A 23,615-nucleotide genomic window follows, 5' to 3' on the forward strand; every position below is an offset into this window, starting at 1 on the left:
CATACATATTGAAAGAGGGGAGGATATAAATTTGAAATGGAATGTTTTCCATATTTTTATGTTTCATTCGTAACATTAATACTGAATACCTCGAGAATACCAGTGGGCAGTATCTGATTGAACTCTCTCTCTCTCTCTCTCTCTCTCTCTCTCTCTCTCTCTCTCTCTCTCTCTCTCTCTGTGTGTGTGTGTGTGTGTGTGTGTGTGTGTGTGTGTGTGTGTGTGTGTGTGTGTGTGTGTGTGTGTGTGTGTGTGTGTGTGTGTGTGTGTGTGTGTGTGTGTGTGTGTGTGTGTGTGTGTGTGTGTGTGTGTGTGTGTGTGTGTGTGTGTGTGTGTGTGTGTGTGTGCACCAGCGCGCGCACACATAAAGATTTTCAGGACAATACTCGATGTTTTTTCTTTTACTTTCCCATCAATATTTCTCTCTCTCGTTTTTTGTCTTTGTTTTTCTTTTATATTTTGAACCTTTTTTCTTCTGCCTCATCTTTTTCCGCCTCCTTCTCCTCCTCCTCCTCCTCCTCCTCCTCCTCTTCTTCATGCACGTTATCCTCCATCCACAATCCTTCCTCTTTATCTTGTTCTTCTTCTTTCTAATTTCTTCTTCGCCTTCGTTCCCGCTTATCTCTTTATCTTTCCCATTCATCTCTTTCCTCCCATTTTTTTTTCTCCTCCTCCACCTCCTCCTCATCCTTCTCTTCCTCCTACTCCTCCTTCACTCGTTGCTCTTCTCCTCCTTTCTTTCGGCCGTTTTCTCTTGAGTTTCCCCTTAAATAAAGAAAAATATAGAAAACGGATATTTATTTTTTCACTCTTCTCGTCTTTCATCTCTGTACACAGCCAGGGGTAAAGGGGGGCAGGGGTACCTCTCTCTCTCTCTCTCTCTCTCTCTCTCTCTCTCTCTCTCTCTCTCTCTGGATTAAAGAGAAAGGGGAGTAGAGAGAGAGAGAGAGAGACACACACACACACACACACACACACACACACACACACACACACACACACAGAGAGAGAGAGAGAGAGAGAGAGAGAGAGAGAGAGAGAGAGAGAGAGAGATAAATAAACAAAGAAACAAAGAAACAAAGAAAGTGAGAAAGAAAGCAAGAGAGACAAGAAAGGAAGAGAGAGAGAGAGACAGACACACAGACAGACAGACAGACACACAAACAGACAGATCGAGAGGAAAAGGAAAAACATGCGAAAAAAAGCAAAAACAGAAAAAGTAAATATGAATAAAAAAATGAGATAATAAAAAAAAATGTAGAAATAGACGATTCATTATTTTTTTTAGTCAATGAAAATTAAGGGAATAAATATGAAAGATTTAGAATGTGATTTAATATTTTTTCCATCAATGTTTATTTCCTTTTTTGCTAATCCATTTGTTTCCCTTTCCCTTCGTTCTCCTTTAAACCTTCAATATCTCCATTCATTAATCTCGTTTTTTCTCATTCAATTTGTTTTTCGTTCCATACTCTCTCTCTCTCTCTCTCTCTCTCTCTCTCTCTTTTTATTTAAACATATAAGTTCCGTATAAAAATGAGGCTCAAAATTACACTTTTTAGGTTTAACTATTTCTCTCTCTCTCTCTCTCTCTCTCTCTCTCTCTCTCTCACCTTCCTTTTATCACTCTCCTATTAATATTTTGTCCTCACTCACTCTCACCTCGCACTCCTCTTCATTTTGCTCCTCTATATTTTCCCTTTTTCTCTTCACTCTCAACCTCCTCTTCCACCGTTCCTTCCTGCTCCATTCGCATCCACCCTCCTGCCACTTCCCGTATTCCATTATTCATTTCCCTCCTTCCATACCCTTCTTTTTTTTCTTCTTCCCTTCGCTCACTCTTTCTCCTTCCTTCCTCTTTTCTTTTCAGTTTCATTTAGTTTCATTTTTTTTTTGGGGGGGGTTACTCATTTTTATTCTCTCTCTCTCTCTCTCTCTCTCTCTCTCTCTCTCTCTCTCTCTCTCTCTCTCTCTCTACTTTATTCACTACTTTATTTTTCTTCTTTCACATCATTCATTTTTATCCCTTTTTTTTAATATTTTCTTTCATTTTCCTCTATTCCTTTTTTCTTTCTTCCAGTTTTCTCCATCTTTGTCTCTCTCCCTTTTCCTTTTACCTCCATCTAATATCATTTGTATTTCTCTCTCTCTTAATTCCCCTCCTTTCCCCTCTCTTTTTTTCTTCCTTCTCTTCGTTTCCACCTACTCCTCTTGTTCTTCTTCGTCCTTCTCCCCCTTCCCTCCTCCTCCTCCTCCTCCTCCTCCTCCTCCTCCTCCTCCTTCTCTTATCTTCCCCTCTTGTTTTGGTTTGTACCCTTCGCGTCCCCTCCTTCCCTCAGCTGTTGTAAATTTAGGTGACAAGCATTTACCTCTCCCACCTGTCTCTCTCTCTCTCTCTCTCTCTCTCTCTCTCTCTCTCTCTCTCTCTCTCTCTCACTCAACGTACCCATCCGTCTTGTTGCCCTCAAGGGAGAGAAAAAAAAGGTGTTGGATAAAAGATGACGTGAAAATGAATAAATGGATGAATGGAAGAATAGATGAGAGAATGAACGGATAAATGAGAGAATGAGTGGATGACTAGATGAGTGGAATGAATAAATTGATGAATAATGAGAGGGATGAATAAATGAGAAATTACTGGGCATTAGACATGATTATTACAAAGGTCGGATGAAAGAACGAAATAAAGAAGGAAAGAAAGAAAGGAAGAAAGAAAGAAAGAAAGAGAGAAAGAAAAAGAAAGAAAAAAAAGAAAGTAAAAGAAAGAAAAATGAAGGAAAGAAAGAAAGAGAGAGAGAAAGAAAGAAAAAAAAAGAGCGAAATGAAGGAAGAAAGAAAGAAAGAAAGAAAGAAAGAAAGAAAGAAAGAGAGAAATGAAGGAAGAATGAAAAAGAAAGAAAGAAAAAGAAAGAATGAAAAGAGAAAGATTGGAAGAAAGAAAAGAACAAATGAAATAGAGAAAAAAAGAAAAAAAAGAAAAAGGAAGAGAGAAAATGAAAGAACGAAAGAAAGAAAGAGAAAGAAAAAAAGACAAGCAAAAAGACAATATCAGATAAACACACACACACACACACGCACGCACGCACACACACACACACACACACACTGACAACCAGACAAAAAAACAGACAGACAAATAGACAGACAGAGGGGGAGGAAGAGAGAGATAAGAGAATACAGCAAGAAAAAAATTAATTCTACGAAACTCCAGGAAGGGACTGTAGTTTTAGGGCCCCGAGCACACACACACACACACACACACACACACACACACACACACACACACACACACACACACACACACACACTTTCTTCACACTCCCTAAAGAGGCCAAATGGAGGAAGGTTAGGTCAGTGTCGCTTCAGACGTGGCGGGGTGAGGGTGTGTGTCGCGTGTCTCTCTCTCTCTCTCTCTCTCTCTCTCTCTCTCTCTCTCTATCTTTCTTTCTATCGAGCTATCTATCTCTCACACTTCCACTCTCTCACTTTCTCTCTCACTCTCAACTCCTAAAAAGTTTTGCATAGCGGGATTTTGTAGCGAGTCTTAGGATTATTTACGAGAGAGAGAGAGAGAGAGAGAGAGAGAGAGAGAGAGAGAGAGAGAGAGTGTACGTGTGTGTTCATCCATGTAATATCCATGTCCTGTTATTTTGTTCCCACGTTTTTTCACAGAATATGTTAAAAAAAAAAGACAGAAGCACAGAAGGGCCGAGCTTGGAAAAAACCTAGAGAATAACAACAAGAAGGATCACTGAAAAAAAACTCTGTGTATTTGACATTCGAATTTTAACTTTTTGGAGGGGCAGAAATTTTTGGAAGAGGACAATTAAGAAAAAAAAAATCTGAAATGCAAACTTGATTTTTCTTCCCAATTCTGTGTTTGTGAAAAAAGAAAAACGTGACTGAGGAATAGAAAAAAAACTGATATATAAGAAATTAAATAAGGGAAGGAGGAAAGAAGATAAAAGAGAACAAGGAAACACAGTGGACACGGACTAACTTTTATTTATGATGCTGTGTGAAGAGTGAAAAAGAGAAAGAACGAAAGAGGAAAAAGAAGAAAGAAAAAATAGAAGGAAAAAAGAAAAAGAGAAAACAGGATTAAAACTAGATCTTTTTTTATGAAAGGTAAAAAAGAGCGATAGAACTAAAAAATTATTTAGCACGAAAGGAACGTCAAAAAAAGTGTAAAAGCAACAAAGGATAAAAAAAAGAAAAAAGAAAAAAAACAGGATATAAACTAATATTTTTTTTCTGAAAGTTAAAAGTGACAGAACGTAAAAATGAAATAGAACGAGAGGAAGGTTAAAAAAAAGTGTAAACAAGATTAAAAGAAAAGAAAAAAGAATCAGAATGTGAACTAAATCTTCTTTTTTATAGTGAGTGAGACGAAAAAAAAAAGACCGGCTGAAAGAAGCAAAACAAATAAAAAGAGAAACGAGAGAAAGAAAAAACAAGGAAAACGAGAGACAGGAAGTGGACAAATATCACCGAAACGTGGGAAATGAAAATAAGAAATGGTAAAGAGTGATTAGAAAAAAACTGAAAAGAAATACAAAATAGAAAAATAAAAAAAGAAGAGAGAAGGGAAATCAAAATATCGTGAACTGTGAACTTTCTCCTCCTCTCCGTAGTGTTGGAATTTAACTTGAGAAGGCGAAAATGATACTAATGAAAAAAGTGACGAAGTAGAAAGAATATTAAAAGGAAATATGAAGAGGAAATTGACCTTTTAAATCCGAATAAATAAAATTGCCACCCTAAAAAAAAGCAGACAAGTAAAGAAAAGAAAAACAGTAAGAGAAAATAGAGGGACCAAAGATATTTATGAGCTCTGTGCACTGGCTTCACAGAGTTTTGATAAAGAAAGTAAAAAAAATAGGAAGAAAATAAAAATATGAACAGAATTTTGAACTGAGAAGTGAAAAATAAACACCCAGAAAACAGGAAAGTAATCTTAACTAAAAACAAAAATAAGTTAGTTAGAAAAATATCAGAAAATAGAAAAATACAAGAAAGTGTCACTCGTCCTCCTGAAAAAAAAAGAGAAGAAAAGAAAGAAAAGGAAGAGAAGAGAGGAAAAACAACAGAGGAGAAGAAGAAGAAAACAAGAGAAGAGAGGGGCAAGAAAAAGGAAAAGAAAAAAGGAAATAAAGAAAGGAAAAAGAAAACGAATGATAAAACAGAAAACGTAACTTGGGAAACACTTTTGAGGGCTCACTCACTCACTGTTTCTTACCGCCCCTCCCCCCCAAAAAAAAAACTTTCCAAACAGTGAAACAAACAACACAAAGAGAAAACACAAACGACTCCATAGCAACCGAGAGAAGTTTTGAAGCAGCAGACTGAACCATGTTTCGAAACTCCTACAACGGCCCCTCCTCTTCCTCCTCCTCCTCCTCTTCCTCCTTCCTCCTCCTCCTCCTCCTCTCCTTCCCTCTCCTCATCGCCCTCGTTCTCTTCCACCCCAGAGAAGCTTTAGGTAAGTAACGAATGGGAGAAATAAGGTTTTATAGAGGAATAGGGAGAAGAGAAGGGAGGGGAAGGGAGGGGAAGGAAAGGGAAGGGAAGGGAAGGAAAGGGAAGGAAAGGGAAGGGAAGGGAAGGGAAGGGAAAGAAAGGGACTGCAAAGGAAGGAAAGGGAAGGGAAGGGAATTGGAGAAGATAAGCAAGGTACAAGGAAGGGGAAAGGGAGGGAAAGGAAGGGATTGGAAAGAAAAGGGAAGGGAAGGGAAGGGAAGGGAAGGGAAGGGAAGGGAAGGAATTGGAAGGGAAAAAAAGGGAAGGGTAGGGAAAGGAAGAGAAGGGAAGGGAAGCATAGGGAAAACAAGGGAAGGGAAAGGAAGGTACTGGAACAAAGGAGAAGGGTAAGGAAGGAAAAGGAAAGAATTGGAAAGGAAGGGATGGGAAGGGAAGGGAAGGAAAAGGAAGGCACTGGAACAAAAGAGAAGGGTAGGGAAGGAAAAGAAAGGGATTGGAAGGGAAGGGAGGAGAAGAGAAGAGAAGGGAAGGGAAGGGAAGGGAAGGGAAGGGAAGGGAGAGAAGGGAGGGAGAGAAGGAAGGGAGACTGAAGTGATAGGAAAAGAAAATGTAAATTAGGTTTTATTATTCATATTGATGTCACGGTGTGCAATGTGTCGTGTGTGTGTGTGTGTGTGTGTGTGTGTGTGTGTGTGTGTGTTTATGGTAATGATCGTAATGGTAGAGATTCTAGTTTGCTATTATTATTGTTTTTTGTTGTTTTGTTTATCATTATCATCATTTATCTTAGAACAAACAACAACAACAACTACTACTACTACTACTGCTACTACTACTACTACTACTACTACTACTACTACTACTACTACTATTACTACTATACTACTACTACTACTACTACTACTACTACTACTACTACTACTACTACTACTACTACTACTACTACTACTACTACTACTACTATTTCTGCTACAGCGTCACCGCTCTCTCACCTTTCATCCCCCTTCCGCCCTCTGGCCATCCACCCTCCTCATTTCCTCCCCTTCTCTCCCTCTCTGCCTCTATCTCTCTCCTCCCCTCTTCAGGAAGCCTCACAAAGTACAAACATAAGCAAAGATAAAATATAATATAAAACACCAAAGACCTCCGACACTTCGCCCTTTGTGTGTGTGTGTGTGTGTGTGTGTGTGTTTGTGTGTGTGTGTGTGTGTGTGTGTGTGTGTGTGTGTGTGAAGTTAAAAAGGTCAAGGCTGATGAAAGCAATGTTCCTTATATATATTCATCTCTCTCTCTGTGTGTGTGTGTGTGTGTGTGTGTATATGTGTGTGTGTGTATGCAGTTATATATATATATATATATATATATATATATATATATATATATATATATTTTTATATATATATATATATATATATATATATATATATATATATATATATATATATATATATATATATATATATATATATATATATATATATATATATATATATATATATATATATGTCTCTCTCTCTCTCTCTCTCTCTCTCTCTCTCTCTCTCTCTCTCTCTCTCTCTCTCTCTCTCTCTCTCTCTGTGTGTGTGTGTGTGTGTGTGTGTGTGTGTGTGTGTGTGAATATCTAATCATCTATCTATCTATCTATTTATGAGAACTAGTATAGCTGTCTCGAATATACTATAACACACACACACACACACACACACACACACACACACACACACACACACACACACACACACAGGCATAGAAATGGGTGCCACAAATCGTTCCTCCCCTCTTGCCTTCCCTCTCCTTGCCTCTTGCCTTGCGGGGAGGAAAAGTAGGGGAGAAAAAAGACATTGAGAAAGGAGGGGGAGGAGGGAGGGAGGATGAGGAGGGGAGGGAAGGCGAGAGGGAGGAAAAAAAGGGGAGGGAAGGAGGGAGGGAGGGATGTAGAGAAGCAATGGATGGAAGGAAGGATGGGCCATGGAAGGGAAGATGGAGAAAAGGAAGGAAGGAAGGATGGAAGGATGGAAGGAAGAACGCAAGGAAGGAAGGAAGGAAGAAAAGACGAAGGTAGATGTAAACAAAGAAAGGGAAAGGGGAAAGAAGGAATGACTGAAGGAAATAAGAGGGACAGGAATTAAGGAAATGAGTACGGAAGGAAGGAAAGAAGGAAAGAAGGAAAAAGCGTTTGAAGGAAGGAATGCAAGAGAGATGAAAGTAAGAAAGGAACAAGGAAAAAAGAATGAAGGAGGAGAGAGAGAGAGAGAGAGAGAGAGAGAGAGAGAGAGAGAGAGAGAGAGAGAGAGAGAGAGAGAATATGCGGGACTACATTCAAGGCTGTTTCCTCCAGTACTTTTGATATTTAAGAGGAAAGGAGGAAGGGAGGGAGATGGGCAAAAAGGGAGGGAGGGAGGAGGGAGGGAGAGGCAATAAGGAAGGGAGTGAGGAGGGAGGGAGGGAAGGTTTATGAGGGGAAAATGATGAAGTGGAGAATGTACATGGAAAGGGAAATTATGTATGTACGGAGGGAAGGAAAGTATCAAGTAAAAAAAAAAAAAGAGTAGGAAGGAGAGATGGAAAGAGGGAAAAAGAGAGATGAGAGAGAAGGGAAAAAATGAGAGACTGGAGATAAAGGGGAAAAAACATGTGAAGGAAAAAAGTAGGGATAGGATAACAAGGGAAAAAAAGAGAGCAAATTAAAGTTATAAAAAAGGGAGAAGTGAGATAGAAGGGAAAAGGTGAGATTAGATAAAGGGAAAAAAGATGTGAAATAGAAGGAAGAAAAGGGAGGGACGAAAGGCGGAATGGTGGAAGGAAAGATACAGCGACAGGTGAAAAGAATGAAGGAGAGGAAGTAAAGAAGAAAGGAAATGAAAAAATTAAGGAAATGACGAAAAACTTAAACGAAAGGAGAATGAAAAAGAAAAAAATAAAGAGAGAGAGAGAGAGAGAGAGAGTCTGCAAACTGGAGTGAAAAAAACTGAGTAGGGGATAAATAAAGGATAAAGAAAGAGATGGAGGGATAAAAGAAATGAGGGAGGGAGGGAGAGAAGGAGGGAGGGAGGGAAGGGAGAGAACGGAGAGAAGGGAGGGATATCTCGGCTTTTTGTTCACGTGTTTTTTGCTGTCTGACAAACTGTGAAGGGAGAGAGAAAGGGCGGGAGGGGAGGGAGGGAGGGAAGGAGGGAGGGAGGGAGGAGGGAGGGAGGGAAAGAAAGAGGAGGGAGGAAGGAAAATATATCATAACTTGCTGAGATTGTAAGGAAAGAGAGAAACACACACACACACACACACACACACACACACACACACACACACACACACACACACACACACACTAAAATATGATATTACTGCTACTCCTACATACTTAATTAATTACTAGTTATCTAATTACTTAATGCTGCAACAACAACAACAACAACAACTACAACAACAACAACAACAACAACAACAACAACTACTACTACTACTACAAATACTACTACTACTACTACTACTACTACTACTACTACTACTACTACTGCTACTTCAACTACTACTACTACTGCTACCACTAATAATAATAATAATAATAATAATAATAATAATAATAATTCCCAAAAGACACGCCTTCAGAAGAGGAAAAAGACACAAAGGAATTAAATATCACCCAAAAAAGCGTATCATTAATTTTATATCATTGCAGTGAAACGAGACGGAAAAATTGTTTCAACTTCAAAATTAGTTGTATGATTTTAGGCTTTCTCCGAGTCTGTCTGTCTGTCCGCGTATCTCTCTCTCTCTCTCTCTCTCTCTCTCTCTCTCTCTCTCTCTCTCGCTTATCATGTCATCCCATCTTCTCTCCTCCTCCTCTTCCTCCTCCTCCTCTTTTCTCTCCCTCACCCTTCGTCTCCTTTCCCTTTCCTTCCTCTCCTTTCTTCTAGTTTTTCACCTCACGTAATTTTCCTCCTTCTGTCTTTCTCTTCACTTTTTATTCCTATCTTCATCCATCGCTACTTTCTTCCTACTTAATCTTACTCTTTTCATCTATCTTTTATTCTTACCAACTTTCCTTCCTTCCTTCCTCCCTTTTTTCGTGCATTCTTCAACTTTCTCCTTCGATCTCACTTTCACTCTCCTTTTCGGTCATCGTGTTCTTCCATTTCTCTCTCTTCTTCTCTTCTCCTTACTATCATCATCATCATCATCATCATCCCTCCTTCTTTCCTTCCTTACTAACTTATTTTCTCCTTTCCATAATTCTCTCTCTCTCTCTCTCTCTCTCTCTCTCTCCCCTTCTCTTCTTCACATTATTCTCAATTGCTCCTTCATTCTCTTCTATTCTTAATCATTTATCTTCTCTCCTTCCCTCTCTCTCTTTCGTTACATTTTGCATTCTTCTCTTTCTCCCCTAATCTCTCTATCCAGTTTCTTTCTACCATATCCCTCCTCCTCCTCCTTCTCTTCTTCCCTCCCTCCCTTCTACTACACCTCATTCCCCTTTTTCTTCCCTCCCTCTCTCCCTCCCTCACTCCCGCCCTACATATTTTTCCCTATCCCTTCCGTTCCTTCCTCCCTCCCTTCCCTACCCCTTTCCTTCCTTCCTTCCTTCCTCCCTTCCTCCTTTATTTCGCTTATGAATAAAACATTGAGGGTAATTAACAAGCCAATTCACTTTTATGGAGGTAGTTTGGGGTAGGCCGGAAGTTTTAGTGGTGTGTGTGTGTGTGTGTGTGTGTGTGTGTGTGTGTGTGTGTGTGTGTGTGTGTGTGTGTGTGTGTGTGTGAATTGCTCCTCAGTGTGTTTTGAGTTGGATTAAATGAGGCTTTCTCTCTCTCTCTCTCTCTCTCTCTCTCTCTCTCTCTCTTCCTTCCTTCCTACATATTTATTTATCTATCTATCTATCTATCTATCTATCTATCTATCTATCAGTCTAATTATACGTGTGTCCACATACCTGTCTACCTTTCTACCTGTTTATTGATCTACTTGTGAATCTTAGTGATGATCGGAATGCCTCAGAACCTTCGACGCCGGCCAGGTTGACGTTGCTAATTAAAGGTGTGTGTGTGTGTGTGTGTGTGTGTGTGTGTGTGTGTGTGTGTGTGTGTGTGTGTGTGTGTGTGTGTGTGTGTGTGTGTGTGTGTGTGTGTGTGTGTGTGTGTGTGTGTGTGTGTGTGTGTGTGTGTGTGTGTGTGTGAGCTATCTATCTATCTATCTATTTATCTACCTCTCTATCTATCAATCTGTCTGTCTGCGTGTATCTTTAAACACTAAACTACAATTTTAATCACCACAATGCAAACAAACTTTCACTTGATAAATAAAACCAAACTTCAGCATGAAAAAAAATCCAATCTTTCACCCCAAAGAAAAAAAAAATTCCAGGTAAAAAAGTTGGACAGGTACGGTAAGGTGAGACTTAATTAAGGTGAAGAGGCGTCTTTAAAGTCCCATTCGTGGAGTGTAGAAGTTGTGGCAATGATAAATAGGCGGAAAAATATTAAAGTTTACCTCAAAGTTTTCCAATCGTGAGTAAAGAAAGGGAAGAGGAGGAAAGGTAAGAGAAGGGAAAGATAAGGGAAGGGAAGGGAAGGGAAGGGAAGGGAAGGGAAGGAAAGGGATGGGATGAGATAAGAAAGGAGAGGAGGGGAGAGGAAGGGAAAGAAGGGAAAGAGAAGGGAAAGGAAGGGAAGGGAAGGGAAGGGAAGGGAAGGGGAGAGGAAGGGAGGGAAGGGATGAGAAGGGAAGGAAAGGGATGGAATGGGATGGAATGGGATGGAATAGGAATAGATAGGGATGGACGGAAATGGAAGGGAAGGGAAAAGATGGGACGGTAACGGAAGGGAAAGGAAGTGAAGAGAAGGGAAAGGAAAGGAAGGACGGAAAGGAAGGGTAAGAGAAGAAAAGAGAAGGGAAGGGAAGAAAAGGGAAAGAAAAAGAAGAGAGGAAATGGTTAGGGAAGGAAAGAAAGAGAATGGGAAGATAAAAAGAAAGGAAAGGAAAGATAATGTAAAGGAAGGGAAGGGAAAGAAAACGAAGGGAGGGAAGAAGAGGGAGGGGAGAGGATCGAGGGGGAAAATGAAGGGAAAAAAACAATAGAAGAAGGGAAGGAAGGGAGAAAAGTGGACAAAAGAAAAAAAGGAAAAGTACGAAAAGGAAGGTAACAAAAGAAGAGAAAACAGGAAGCGGAAGGGGAGTGAAGGGAAGAGGAAAAGGAATTAGGAAGGAGGAAGAAGAAAACGATAAGGCCGGAAGGGGGAACATGGAGAAAAAAGAGGAAGGGGAAGAATTATAAAAAAAAATACATAAGAAAAGAAACCTGAGAGGCAAGGATTTATTGCTGAGAAGAGGGAGAGAAGACAGACACACAGACAGATAGACAGACAGACAGACAGAGATGGAGAGAAGTGTGTGTGTGTGTGTGTGTGTGTGTGTGTGTGTGTGTGTGTGTGTGTGTGTGTGTGTGTGTGTGTGTGTGTGTGTGTGTGTGTGTGTTCCTAGGCTTATGTGTCAGATTTTGTAAGAAAGACTGACAAAATTTAGAAGGAAATGGACCAAGCCAGCGTCGATTACTCTCAGATTCCTTTAATTTTACACATCAACGCGTTCCTTCCCCTTTCTTTCTTCCTTTTTTTTTTTTGCAATGTTAATAAATCTCAACCTCATTTTTTTTTACATTATCTATGCCGGAAATGGAAAAAATCACACTTACTATATAGCTGCCCTTAAAATCCCTTCGTTTTAAATATCTATTCTTTTTTTTCCCTTCTTAGAACACGACCTCTCTCTCTCTCTCTCTCTCTCTCTCTCTCTCTCTCTCTCTCTCTCTCTCTCTTATTACGATTTTTTCCGACATTAATAAGTCTGAACTTCACTTTTTTTGACATTATCTATGCAGGAAATGGACAAAATAGCACTTACTATATAATTACTCTTAAAATTCCTTCTTTTTCATATGTATCCTTACCTTCCTTTCTCAGAATACGACCAAGAGGAAGTATTACGGCTTTTTCCAGCGGTAATAAGTCTGACCCTTCCTATTTTTAACATTATCTACGCAGGAAATAGACAAAACCACACTTACTCAATAATTACTCTTAAAATTCCTTCTTTTTCATATCTAGTCTTTCTTTCCCTTCTCAGAACACGACCAAGAGAGGAAATATTACGGCTTTTTCCAGTGTTAATAAGTCTGAACCTCCCTCACATTATCTACGCAGGAAATGGACAAAACTACACTTACTATATAATTACTTAAAATTCCTTCTTTTCATATCTATCCTTACTTTCCCTTCTCAGAACACGACCAAGAGGAAGTATTACGGCTTTTTCCAGTGCTAATAAGTCTGACCCTTCCTATTTTTAACATTATCTACGCAGGAAATAGACAAAACCACACTTACTCAATAACAACTCTTAAAATTCCTTCTTTTTCATATCTAGTCTCTCTTTCCCTTCTCAGAACACGACCAAGAGGAAGTATTACGGCTTTTTCCAGTGCTAATAAGTCTGAACCTCCCTTTATTTAACATTATCTACGCAGGAAATAGACAAAACCACACTTACTCAATAACTACTCTTAAAATTCCTTCTTTTTCGTATCTAGCCTTTTTTTCCCTTCTCAGAACACGACCAACAGAGGAAATATTACGGCTTTTTCCAGTGTTAATAAGTCTGAACCTCCTGGAAAACTACACTTACTATTATATTACTTAAAAATCCTTCTTTTTCCTATTTAACATTATCTACGCAGGAAATAGACAAAACCACACTTACTCAATAACTACTCTTAAAATTCCTTCTTTTTCGTATCTATCCTTATTTTCCCTTCTCAGAACACGACCGAGAGGAAGTATTACGGCTTTTTCCAGTGTTAATAAGTCTGAACCTCCCTTTATTTAACATTATCTACGCAGAAAATGGTCTAAATAACACTTACGCATTAATTACTCATAAAATTCCTTCTTTTTCATATCTATCCTTACTTTTCCTTCTCAGAACACGACCGAGAGGAAGTATTACGGCGTTTTCCAGTGTTAATAAGTCTGAACCTCCCTTTTTTTAACATTATCTACGCAGAAAATGAACTAAATAACACTTACGCATTAATTACTCTTAAAATTCCTTCTTTTTCGTATCTATCCTTACTTTCCCTTCTCAGAACACGACCGAGAGGAAGTATTACGGCGTTTTCCAGTGTTAATAAGTCTGAACCTCCTTTTATTTAACATTATCTACGCAGAAAATGGACTAAATAACACTTACGCATTAATTACTCTTAAAATTCCTTCTTTTTCATATCTAGCCTTACTTTTCCTTCTCAGAACACGACCAGGAGAAAATATTACGGCTTTCTGCAGTGTTAATAAGTCCCCATTCCCCTTCTTTTTACATTACCTACGCTGGAAATAGATTAAGCCATTATGACTCTTAATTCCCCTCTTCATATCTACTTGTTTTTCCCCTTCTCAGAACACCACTAATGTCACTTTATCCATTAATAATAATCCTTCCTTTTCATATTATTCACGCGTGTCCTCCCCTTCTCAGATCATCCCAGAGAAAGACTTTTATCACATCTCTCTCTCACTCCTCCCTTCCGTCCGTGTCAATCTGTCTGTCTGGCTTTATATCTTTTATTACTTCTTTATTTCATTCCCTCCCCTCCGTCTGTCTGTCTCTCTTATCCTTTTACCGGCAGAGAAGACTAATTAATTACAGCCCCAATTACTACCCGTGCAGCTCATTACCTCGCTCTTAATCTATGAAACCATTAAGCGCGCCACAACGAGGTGTCTCAAGGGGCTATTCTTCTCCGCGCTACCACCTCGCTTGCTCGCTGCCTGGTGGGTCTTCTTTGGGCTTCGTTTACTGCGTCTTCCTTTGCTTTTCTTTCCTTTGTTTTGCTTTTCTTTCTTTCTCACTTTCCATACATTTTCTTTTCTTTCTTGTTTTTTTTTTCTTCTTTGTTTCCTCTCCTTGTTTTGTTTTGTTGTTGTTGTTGTTGTTTTCACTGTTTTTTTGTTGATTCCGATTTTTTTATTTGTTTCCCTTTGCTCTCCTGTATTTGGGGGGTTTTACTTTCCATTCCTTTCCTTTCCTTTCTTGTTCTTCGTTCTCCTTTCCTTTCTCTTCTTGTTCTTTGCTCTCCTTTTGATTGACTTTTTGTTGTTGTTGATTCGTTTTTCTTTGTTGTTGTTTTTCTTCCTTTGTTTCCCTTTTGCTCTCCTGTATTTTGATGGTTTACTTTCCATACCTTTCCTTTCCTTTCTTGTTCTTCGTTCTCCTTTGCTTTCTCTTCTTGTTCTTCGCTTTTCTCTTCACTATTTTTTTCGTTCATTCGTTTATCTTTGCTGTTTTCTTTATCTTTTTGATTTGTTTTTCTTTCCTTTGTTTCCCTTTGCATCCCTCCTCTTTAATTTCCTTTCGTTTCCTTTCATTTCCATTTTTTTTCTCTCTTCCTCCGTTTCCTATAACTGTTCTTCCTTTTCCTGGTTTCCTTTTTCCTCCTTCCTTCTCCTCCTTTCTTCCTTCTTCCACTCTTCCATTCTTCCAGCTCTCTCTCTCTCTTGCTCTTTCTTTATCCCTATCCACTCTCTCTCTCTCTCTCTCTCTCTCTCACACACACCCGTATTAAGTTAATTTCCACTTCAACTTAATCAGGAGCGTCTCATTATCATCTCCCAAGGCATGGAGAGAGAGAGAGAGAGAGAGAGAGAGAGAGAGAGAGAGAGAGAGAGAGAGAGAGAGAGAGACACATTATCCAGCAATGACCCGTTTCCGATATTACTTATTTTTTTCCTTCTCTAAAAACGATAAAGAAGATCAAAGTCACATTCTCCTCCTTATATTTCTCTTCCTTTTTTTTCTCTTGTTAACACTTCTCCTTCTTTCTCTCTCTTCTCTCTCTCTCTCTCTCTCTCTCTCTCTCTCTCTCTCTCTCTCTCTCTCTCTCTCTCTCAAACACTCTATCATTAAGGCTATAATCGGTGACTTCAATCTCCCTCCTGTGAATCGACTAATCCCTTCCCTTTCCCTTCTTATCTCACAGGTGAAACGCTCCCCATGACACCTGCCGCAGCCTCCCACACGCCGCTAATTAGAAGAAGTCATCAGGGTAAGTGTGGCTAAAGAGAGAGTGAGTGGAAGTAGATTGTGTGAGTTCGCGGGAAAGCCGAGTTTGGTTGGGGTTGGATTTTTTTTTTTTCTTTATTGTGAAGTTGTATGTGTTTCTTTTTTTTTGGGGGGGGAGGGAGGAAAGCCTTCTTTTTGTTTTGTTTTGTTTTGTTTCTTAGAGATTGTGTTTTTCCGGGTTTATTTTCAGTTTTGTGTCTTGAAGTCCGTGTTTCCGCTGTGTATTGAAAGGCCGTGTGTTGCTTTGTGTCGGGGAGAAGTGTGTTGCTGTGTGGTATTAGGAGGCAGTGTATGTTGCTGTGTGTTGGGAATCTTTGTGTTGCGGAGTTGGGAGGCTGTGTGTTATATTCTATTGTGTTGTGTGTTGCTGTGTTTTGGGAATCTTTGTGTTGCTGAGTTGGGAGGCTGTGTGTATTATTCTATTGCGGTTTGTGTTGCTGTGTGTTGGAAGGCTGTGTTTTGTATTGTACTGGGAGGCTATGTGTTGTCCTGTGTGTTGGGTGTCTTGTGAGGCCTTGGGTCGCATTATAAGACATTTCGTCCCCCAAGAACACAAATTTGACAAGGCTTTCGTAGGAGTTGTGGGCATTTCCAGGAGTAGTTTTATGTCCCTGGTGGTATTCGGGCCCTTCTTTTGCACAATGAACCTAAAGAAACACTCATTAGAACCCGACTGACCTCCTATTTGACCTTTAGAAATTTAATGTGAGAAGCGAAGGTGTCTTATTATACCGACCTTTGTGTTGTGCTGTGTTGTGTTCCGGGCTGATGAAACGTCCTAAGCATCCATGATCACCCCCTTAGCGGCGGTCTGGGGTCCTGCAGAAGTCTCATAAGCTACGGGACGGCCCAGAACAGCCCCGACGTATCTCCTAAAGACCCTGTGATTCCCCGCCATATTTCACGTCACCACCACCACCACCACCACTGCCACCACCACCACCACCACCACCACCACCGTTGCATCTGTTTCTCGCCTCATACGCTACTTTTTCTTCATTCCTCTCTTTTTCTTTATCTCTCCTCCCTCATATCGTGTTTTTCTTCTGTTTTCTCCCTCTTTCCTGTTTTCTTTGTTCCATCATCATCATCATCATTATTACTTGGTTATCATAATCTTCCTTATTTTTGTATTTATTCTTTCTCTTACCGATCTCCTCTTTTTTTTTCTTTACTTCCTCCTCCTCCTCTCTCCTCCATCATCATCATTATCATCATCATCATCATTACTTGGTTATCATAATCTTCCTTACTTTTGCATTTATACTTTCTCTTACTAATCTCTTCTCTTTTTTCTTCCTCTCTCCCTCCTCCTCCTCTCTCCTCCATCATCATCATCATCATCATCATCATCATTACTTGGTTATCATAATCTTCCTTACTTTTGCATTTATACTTTCTCTTACCAATCTCTTCTCTTTTTTCTTCTTTCCCTCCTCCTCCTCTCTCCTCTTCTTTCCGCCTCCTCTTAAACCCTCGTGATATATTGTCTTTTGTCATTTCCCTATTCTTCTCCTCCTCCTCCTCCTCCTCCTTCTCTCCCTCCTCCTCTTTCTCCTCCTCCACCACCACCACCATTAGCTACCACTCCCCCCCTTCCATTCTTTTTCATTCATCTTCTTTTTTTCCTTTCTTTTCACCTTCACTTCCACCATCACCATCTCTCTCTTTTTCTTCTCTCTCTTTCTCTCCTTTTTTTTTTTTTCTCCTCGTCAGCTGCAGCATCACCAAAAGTAACGAACCATCTTTATCTCATCTCCCGGGCATCTCTCTCTCTCTCTCTCTCTCTCTCTCTCTCTCTCTCTCTCTCTCTCTCTCTCTCTCTCTCTCACCACCACCACCACCATCACCATCACCACCACCATCACCATTATCACCAGCTACAGACTGTCATCTCAGCATCTTCGTTCCTTATCCCACTTAAGCCTGTTACCTCACCATCATAATCACCATCAGTTGCAGCATCCGTCGTACACCTCTTGGGCATCTCTCTCCTCCTCCTCCTCCTCCTCATCCTCCTAATTCTCATCGTTTTTCTATGTTTTCTTCACACTTTAATCTTCCTTCTCATCACCATCTCTTTCATCTATTCTTCCTCCTTTTCCTTTTCATCTCTCCTCAATCTCTTCAAAATTTGCTGATGACACCAAGGTGGGTGGAAAGGCCCTCACAAAGACCGATTGCGAAATCATTCAGAAAGACCTCGATCACATTATCGAATGGTCGGAAAAATGGCAAATGTCCTTTAATGTTGACAAATGGAAAGTCATGCACATTGGGTCCAGAAATAGTAACCACACATACAGGCGATGCAGGCGATGCAGGAGGAAAAGGATCTTGGGGTCACTATCAGCAGTGACCTGCAACACGCGAAACACTGTAAAAAAGCCTACAACAAAGCCAACACTATGCTCGGGTTCATAGCGAGGAACTTCGATTGTAAAACGCCAGACATGATGCTATCCTTGTATAATTCCATGGTAAGACCACACCTCGAGTATGCAGTACAGTTCTGGTCCCCTAATTACAGACAGGACATTGATTTACTGGAAAGGATTCAACGACGCGCCACGAAGATGATTCCAACCTTAAGAGCTCAACCGTACGAGGAACGACTCAAGCGACTCAATATCTTTACATTGGAGAAAAGACGCCTACGAGGGGATATGATTCAAGTCTTCAAATACCTGAAAAAATTCAATAACGTCGACTACCCCAAATTCTTTGAACTGCAAACCAACTCAAGAACTAGAAATAACGGTTTACCCATTCAGTCGAGTCGATGTAACACAGACATTGGAAGGAGTTTCTTTTCAAACCGAGTCATCCGCCACTGGAACAATCTTCCCTCAGAAGTAGTAAATGCGAATACCATCAACTCCTTCAAATATAGAATCGACCGTCATTTCGCTGCGTCGGGAGTAAACTAAATATGGAGATGCTTTCACCTGCTCCTCAATATCGAGGTGCTTTCATCTGCTCCTCAAACTCCAAGTGGCTGTCGAGCAGATTAAATCATCTTCCTCCTTCTCATCCTATTTTACCGTTTTTTCCTTTTACTTCTCCACATCCATCGTCTATCTATTTCTACTCTTCCTTTTCATCTCTATTTAATCTCCTCTTTCCCTCGTCCCCATTCCATCTCTTCCTTCTCATCTTTGTCATCTTTCCTCCTGCTCCTCCTCCTTCTGCTCCATATACCCTACTCCTAGCTTTTTCCTCCTCCTCCTCCCCTCCTCCTCCTTCTCCTCCTCCGCTTCTTTTTCATTCATCTTTCATCTCTTCCTCATCATCCCTCTTATATGTCTTCCTTCCATCCCGGCAGGCACTGAAGGGCGGCAGCAAGACAGACAAGGAGGGGAGGAGGATGGGGAGGAGCAGGATGGGGAGGCGAAGTGGGGAGGACGCCCGCACCCCTACTTCAGCCAAACCCCAACCAACCTCACCGTGATCTCAGGACAGACCGCCTTCCTCCCCTGCCGAGTCCATATGCTTGGGGAGCGTTCGGTAAGTACAGGGGAAGGGTGGGGAAGAAGGGGGAAGAAAGAGGAAGGGGTAGGGAAGGGTATTGCTGGAGAGGAAAGGGTAGGAAGAATGGGGAAGTGCTGGAACGTGTAGGAAAGGGTGGGGAAAGTGAGATAGTACGGGGGAAGGGTAGGGAAGAAAGGGGAAGGAAGGGGAAAGTGTAGGGAAGGGTGCTGGTGGGTAGGGAAGGGTAAGAAAGAATGGAGAAACAATGGAAAGTGTAGGAAAGGGAAGAGAAAGTAGGAATGGGGAGAAAAGGGAGGGGAAGGAAGGGGAGGAATAGGGGAAGGGATAGGGGAAGGTAAGGAAGAATAGGGAAGTGCCGGGGAGTATAGGAAAAGGTGGGGAAGGTAGGGATAGTACAGGGGAATGGTGGGGAAGAAATGGGGAGGAAAGGGAGGGGAAGGAAAGGACATTGGGGGTAGGGGAGGGTAAGGAAGAATGGAGAAGTGCTGGAACGTGTAGGAAAGGAAAGGTAGGGATAGTAAAGGGAAAAGGTAGGAATAGGGAGCAAAGGGAAGGGAATGAAAGGAAGGAATAAGGGAATGGAAGGGTGGAAGGGTGGAGGAGAGATGGAGAAAGATGAGGAACGAACGGATGAGAAGGAATGAAAAGGGAAGCATGAGGAGGGATATAATTAAAAAGGGGAATAACAGAGAAAAAAGAAAAGGACAAAAAAGAGGAAATGTTGATATAAAAGAGAAAAATGATACTGGAAAAGAGGATATACAAGGAAACTATAGAAAAAATACGAGATAAAAGAGAGAGAGAGAGAGAGAGAGAGAGAGAGAGAGAGAGAGAGAGAGAGAGAGAGAGAGAGAGAGAGGAGAGAGAGAGAGAGAGAGAGAGAGAGGAGAGAGAAGAAGAGAGAGAGAGGAGAGAGAAGAGAGAGAGAAGAGAGAGAGGAGAGAGAGAGAGAGAGAGAGAGAGAGAGAGAGAGAGAGAGAGAGAGAGAGAGAGAGAGAGAGAGAGAGAGAGAGAGAGAAAAGGTAATAATGGCAGAGAAGGCGCATGAATAAGGAGAGAGGAAAGGAAAGTCGTTAGGAGGAGGAAGAGAAGGGAAAAAGTATGAGGAGGAGGAGGAGGAAGAAGAGAGGGAGGAGGAGGAGAGGCAAAGCGTAATAGGAGAGGGAAGGAGCAGATATTGAATGGAAAGAAGTCGTTCAGGATCGGGAAGAAAGGGGAGAGGAGGAGGAGGAGGAAGAGGAGGAGGAGGAGGAGGAAGAGGAGAGAAAGACCAAAATGGCATGGAGGATCGACAGATGATAAAGGAGAGTAAAAGGAGAAAATAGAAAGAGAAAGAAAGAGAGGAGAGAGATAATCAAAAGAAAACAAGGGAAGCAACGATTAGCTAGAATTAAACCTACAAAAGGGGTATAGTCTCTCTCTCTCTCTCTCTCTCTCTCTGTCTATCTATCTATCTCGCTCGCTCGCTCGCTCTCTCCATAAATAGTCACTCCTTGGTAACGCGAATCGGGCTTGTCTCGCGTAACAGTCTACGGTTACGCCTTTCCACTTTTCATTTACTTGGACTAGGAGGAGGAGGCGGATTTTGGTCTCAGGCGAGCGTCTCCTCTCTACACACTCTCAACATCAAGCTACCATATTTTTTTTCCTCGATTATGCTGCAGGCTATAACAAAACAATGTCAAGTCACCTCTCCACTCAAAATTGAGCTCTATTTTGACCACTCTTTATTACTCTCTTTTATGGGAGCAGCGATTAGCGGGGGGGGGGGGGGGGGTTTCTCAAAATTTTTTTTGCCCATGAGCTGCCTCCTTTGCTGTTTAAAAAAAGTCTATGAAGCGAAATTATGTATATTCCTAAAATTCATGCCTTTCGTTCAATAGGTAAGGTTTAGAAACACGCGCTCAGACCCCGAGGATATACGGTAAAAGGATTAAAGAAACCATGTACAGACCAAAAGCATTCGGAGGGACAGGTAATACAGCCACCAAAGCATTCGAGAGAGAGCCTCGAAAACAGAAACCGTCAAAGATACACATGATGATTGAATCTCGTTGCCTCAGACCCGGCACCAATAGGCTCATATTCTCAGACATTTCGGGGATTACACACACACACACACACACACACACACACACACACACACACACACACACACACACACACACACACACACACACATTTGATATTGCTTTCGTACAGGATGTTGTGTTGGTATTTCCATGGATAGTTTGACGAGCCTAGTAATAGTATGACAATGCCTCCTATGAGATGATTAGGCGTTAAAATGCCACCAAAATTAGTTATGCATTTGAATTTTATAAGACAAGAAAATAAATGACACCAGAAGTTGTAGAGTCAGAGTCTGAAAAGAACAAGAACGTAATAACTGATCTTGGGAATAATATCTACACTTTGCCACAACGAACACCTCCGTCGCCCAGCTTCGGCCCTGCTGGCGGCGGCGACATGTGGCGACCAGTATGAGTGTCTGGCCCATAACCCTGTCTCACACCCCATTTCCAGCCTCCAGAACGACAATTGAATATCACGGTGAACTGGAGGGTTATTCACGGCACAAGTTCCTGTGGTCTAAGTGGGTGGAATTTCACAGTTCGACACATTAGGTTTGAAAAGCCCAAAACTGTGATACCAAACACATAATTCCTTGTATACTTGTAGTGTCTGGTGTTCATATAGAAGGTTAGAAATTTCAGGGAACTATACGGGAAATCTTTTAAGTATCTTGTTCCGCATACAACACCTAACCATTATGGATTGCATAGGACTGTATAGTTTAGTCCGAGCGGTAAGAAGGATACTGTGTTGCACTGTGGAATTATTAGTAAGTGTAGCCTCTGATCTCTGTGCGTTCTTCCCTTCATGTTCACTACCCTTGCATATGTACAGGGTTAAGAGCAAGGCTTCCTTTGCCCACCTTTCTGTGCTGTTCCGGCCACCTGGCAACGAGTGATTTTTTTATGTGTTAACGCTCCTAGTTACGGAACGGCCTCGACAGCTGCTGGGGGGAATAAGGATGGCGGGCATTGGACCTTCAGAGTATACGGTTAAAATGATACAAAAATAGGTTTCAGTTTTATACTCTCAATAGTTATTTTTGGTTTGACATCCGCAAATAGTGATCTCCTGACTGGAAGAAGATCAAGGGCAAAAATAAACAATAACTTTAAAAAAAAGCCCGCTGAAACTAAAAAAAAAAAGGCCTAAAAAGAAAAACAGATAAAAATAATGTCTCAGCTCGGAAGCAGTTCAAGAGCAAAAATAAACAAAAACATTAAAGAAAGCCCGCTGAAACTATAAAAAAAGAAGCCTAAAAAGAAAAATTGATAAAAATAATAGGTCTCAGCTCTCTTCTCTCTCAATGATGATTTGAAGTGACGTTCGCAAATACTGACTTCACGAAAAAATTATTCCTAGAAATTACGTGGAAAATGTGAGCGAGGAATGTTTGTGCAAATCAGAATATGTTAAAGAGATCAAATGCAAACCCGGACTGCTGACCTCTTGCCTCCCTCTCCTTCGTAATTAGGTAGTTAATGAGTACGACAAACGCGTGTAATTACCGACCCGTTGTGAGAATTCTGCAGCAACCTCATTTACGAATACGATTATAAGTCACGACCATGAGGTAAAGATTTAGCGTACGGGTGTATCATTATTATTATCATTATTATTATTATTATTATTATTATTATTATTATTATTATTATTATTAGCTCTCTCTCTCTCTCTCTCTCTCTCTCTCTCTCTCTCTCTCATTTATTACGTTGTTACCTGCGCATATCACCGCCACCACCACCACAATCCCACTCATCTCCACCTCTCTCCACATATCACTCTCCATCTCTCTCTCTCTCTCTCTCTCTCTCTCTCTCTCTCTCTCTCTCTCTCTCTCTCTCTCCTCTCTCTCTCTCTCTCTCTCTCTCTCTCTCTCTCTCTCTCTCTCTCTCTCTCTCTCTCTCTCTCTCTCTCTCTCTCTCTCAACAGTAAATCCTTTCTTCATTTTTATGCCACTTTCCTTAACACAATTTCTCTCCTCCTCTTCCTCTTCTTTCTCCTCCTCTTTCTCCTTCTCCTCCTCTTCTTCCTCCTGCCTTCCGTTTACATATTCTCTTCCTGGCTCTGAACATAACGTCACTTCCCATGTTTTCTTTTTATTCCTTTCCTCCTCTTTCCTCTGGTCTTCCCTCCTCACCCCTCCTCCCCCCCTTTGCCCCAACCCACATACTAACAAACCGAACCTGGACTCCTGCAACCCCTTATCTAGGATTTTTTCTCTCTCTCCTTTTTCACTCCTTGTCTCTCTTCCACTCCTTCCTTCCCACTCATATTCTCCTTTGTCTTCCTTCTTTCCTCTTCCACCTTCATCCACTTCTATCCCTCTTCACATTCCCTTTAACCTTCTTTCTCCCTCTCTCCCTTCCTCACTCCACTTACTCTCTCCCTGCTTGTCTCCTAATAATCTCTCTGCTTTTCTCCCTTATCTCCAATCCTTCTCACGTCCCATCTCCTAA

At 41.0% G+C, this 23,615-nt stretch overlaps 1 protein-coding gene across 1 annotated transcript in view; it reads left to right on the forward strand.

Annotated features, from left to right (window-relative positions):
* The first annotated feature begins 3,640 nt into the window (after window positions 1-3,640).
* Window positions 3,641-23,615, forward strand: part of LOC127007217 (hemicentin-2-like) — a 41,771-nt gene continuing 21,796 nt past the window's right edge. Inside the window, exons 1-3 of the mRNA XM_050877927.1 lie at window positions 3,641-5,482; window positions 15,506-15,571; window positions 18,914-19,095. Of these exons, the coding sequence (XP_050733884.1) occupies window positions 5,353-5,482; window positions 15,506-15,571; window positions 18,914-19,095 (378 nt within the window). The 5' untranslated portion in view covers window positions 3,641-5,352. The remainder of the gene's footprint in view (window positions 5,483-15,505; window positions 15,572-18,913; window positions 19,096-23,615) is intronic.

This window comes from Eriocheir sinensis, chromosome 34, assembly GCF_024679095.1.
Source record: "Eriocheir sinensis breed Jianghai 21 chromosome 34, ASM2467909v1, whole genome shotgun sequence".
Lineage (NCBI taxonomy): Eukaryota > Metazoa > Arthropoda > Malacostraca > Decapoda > Varunidae > Eriocheir > Eriocheir sinensis.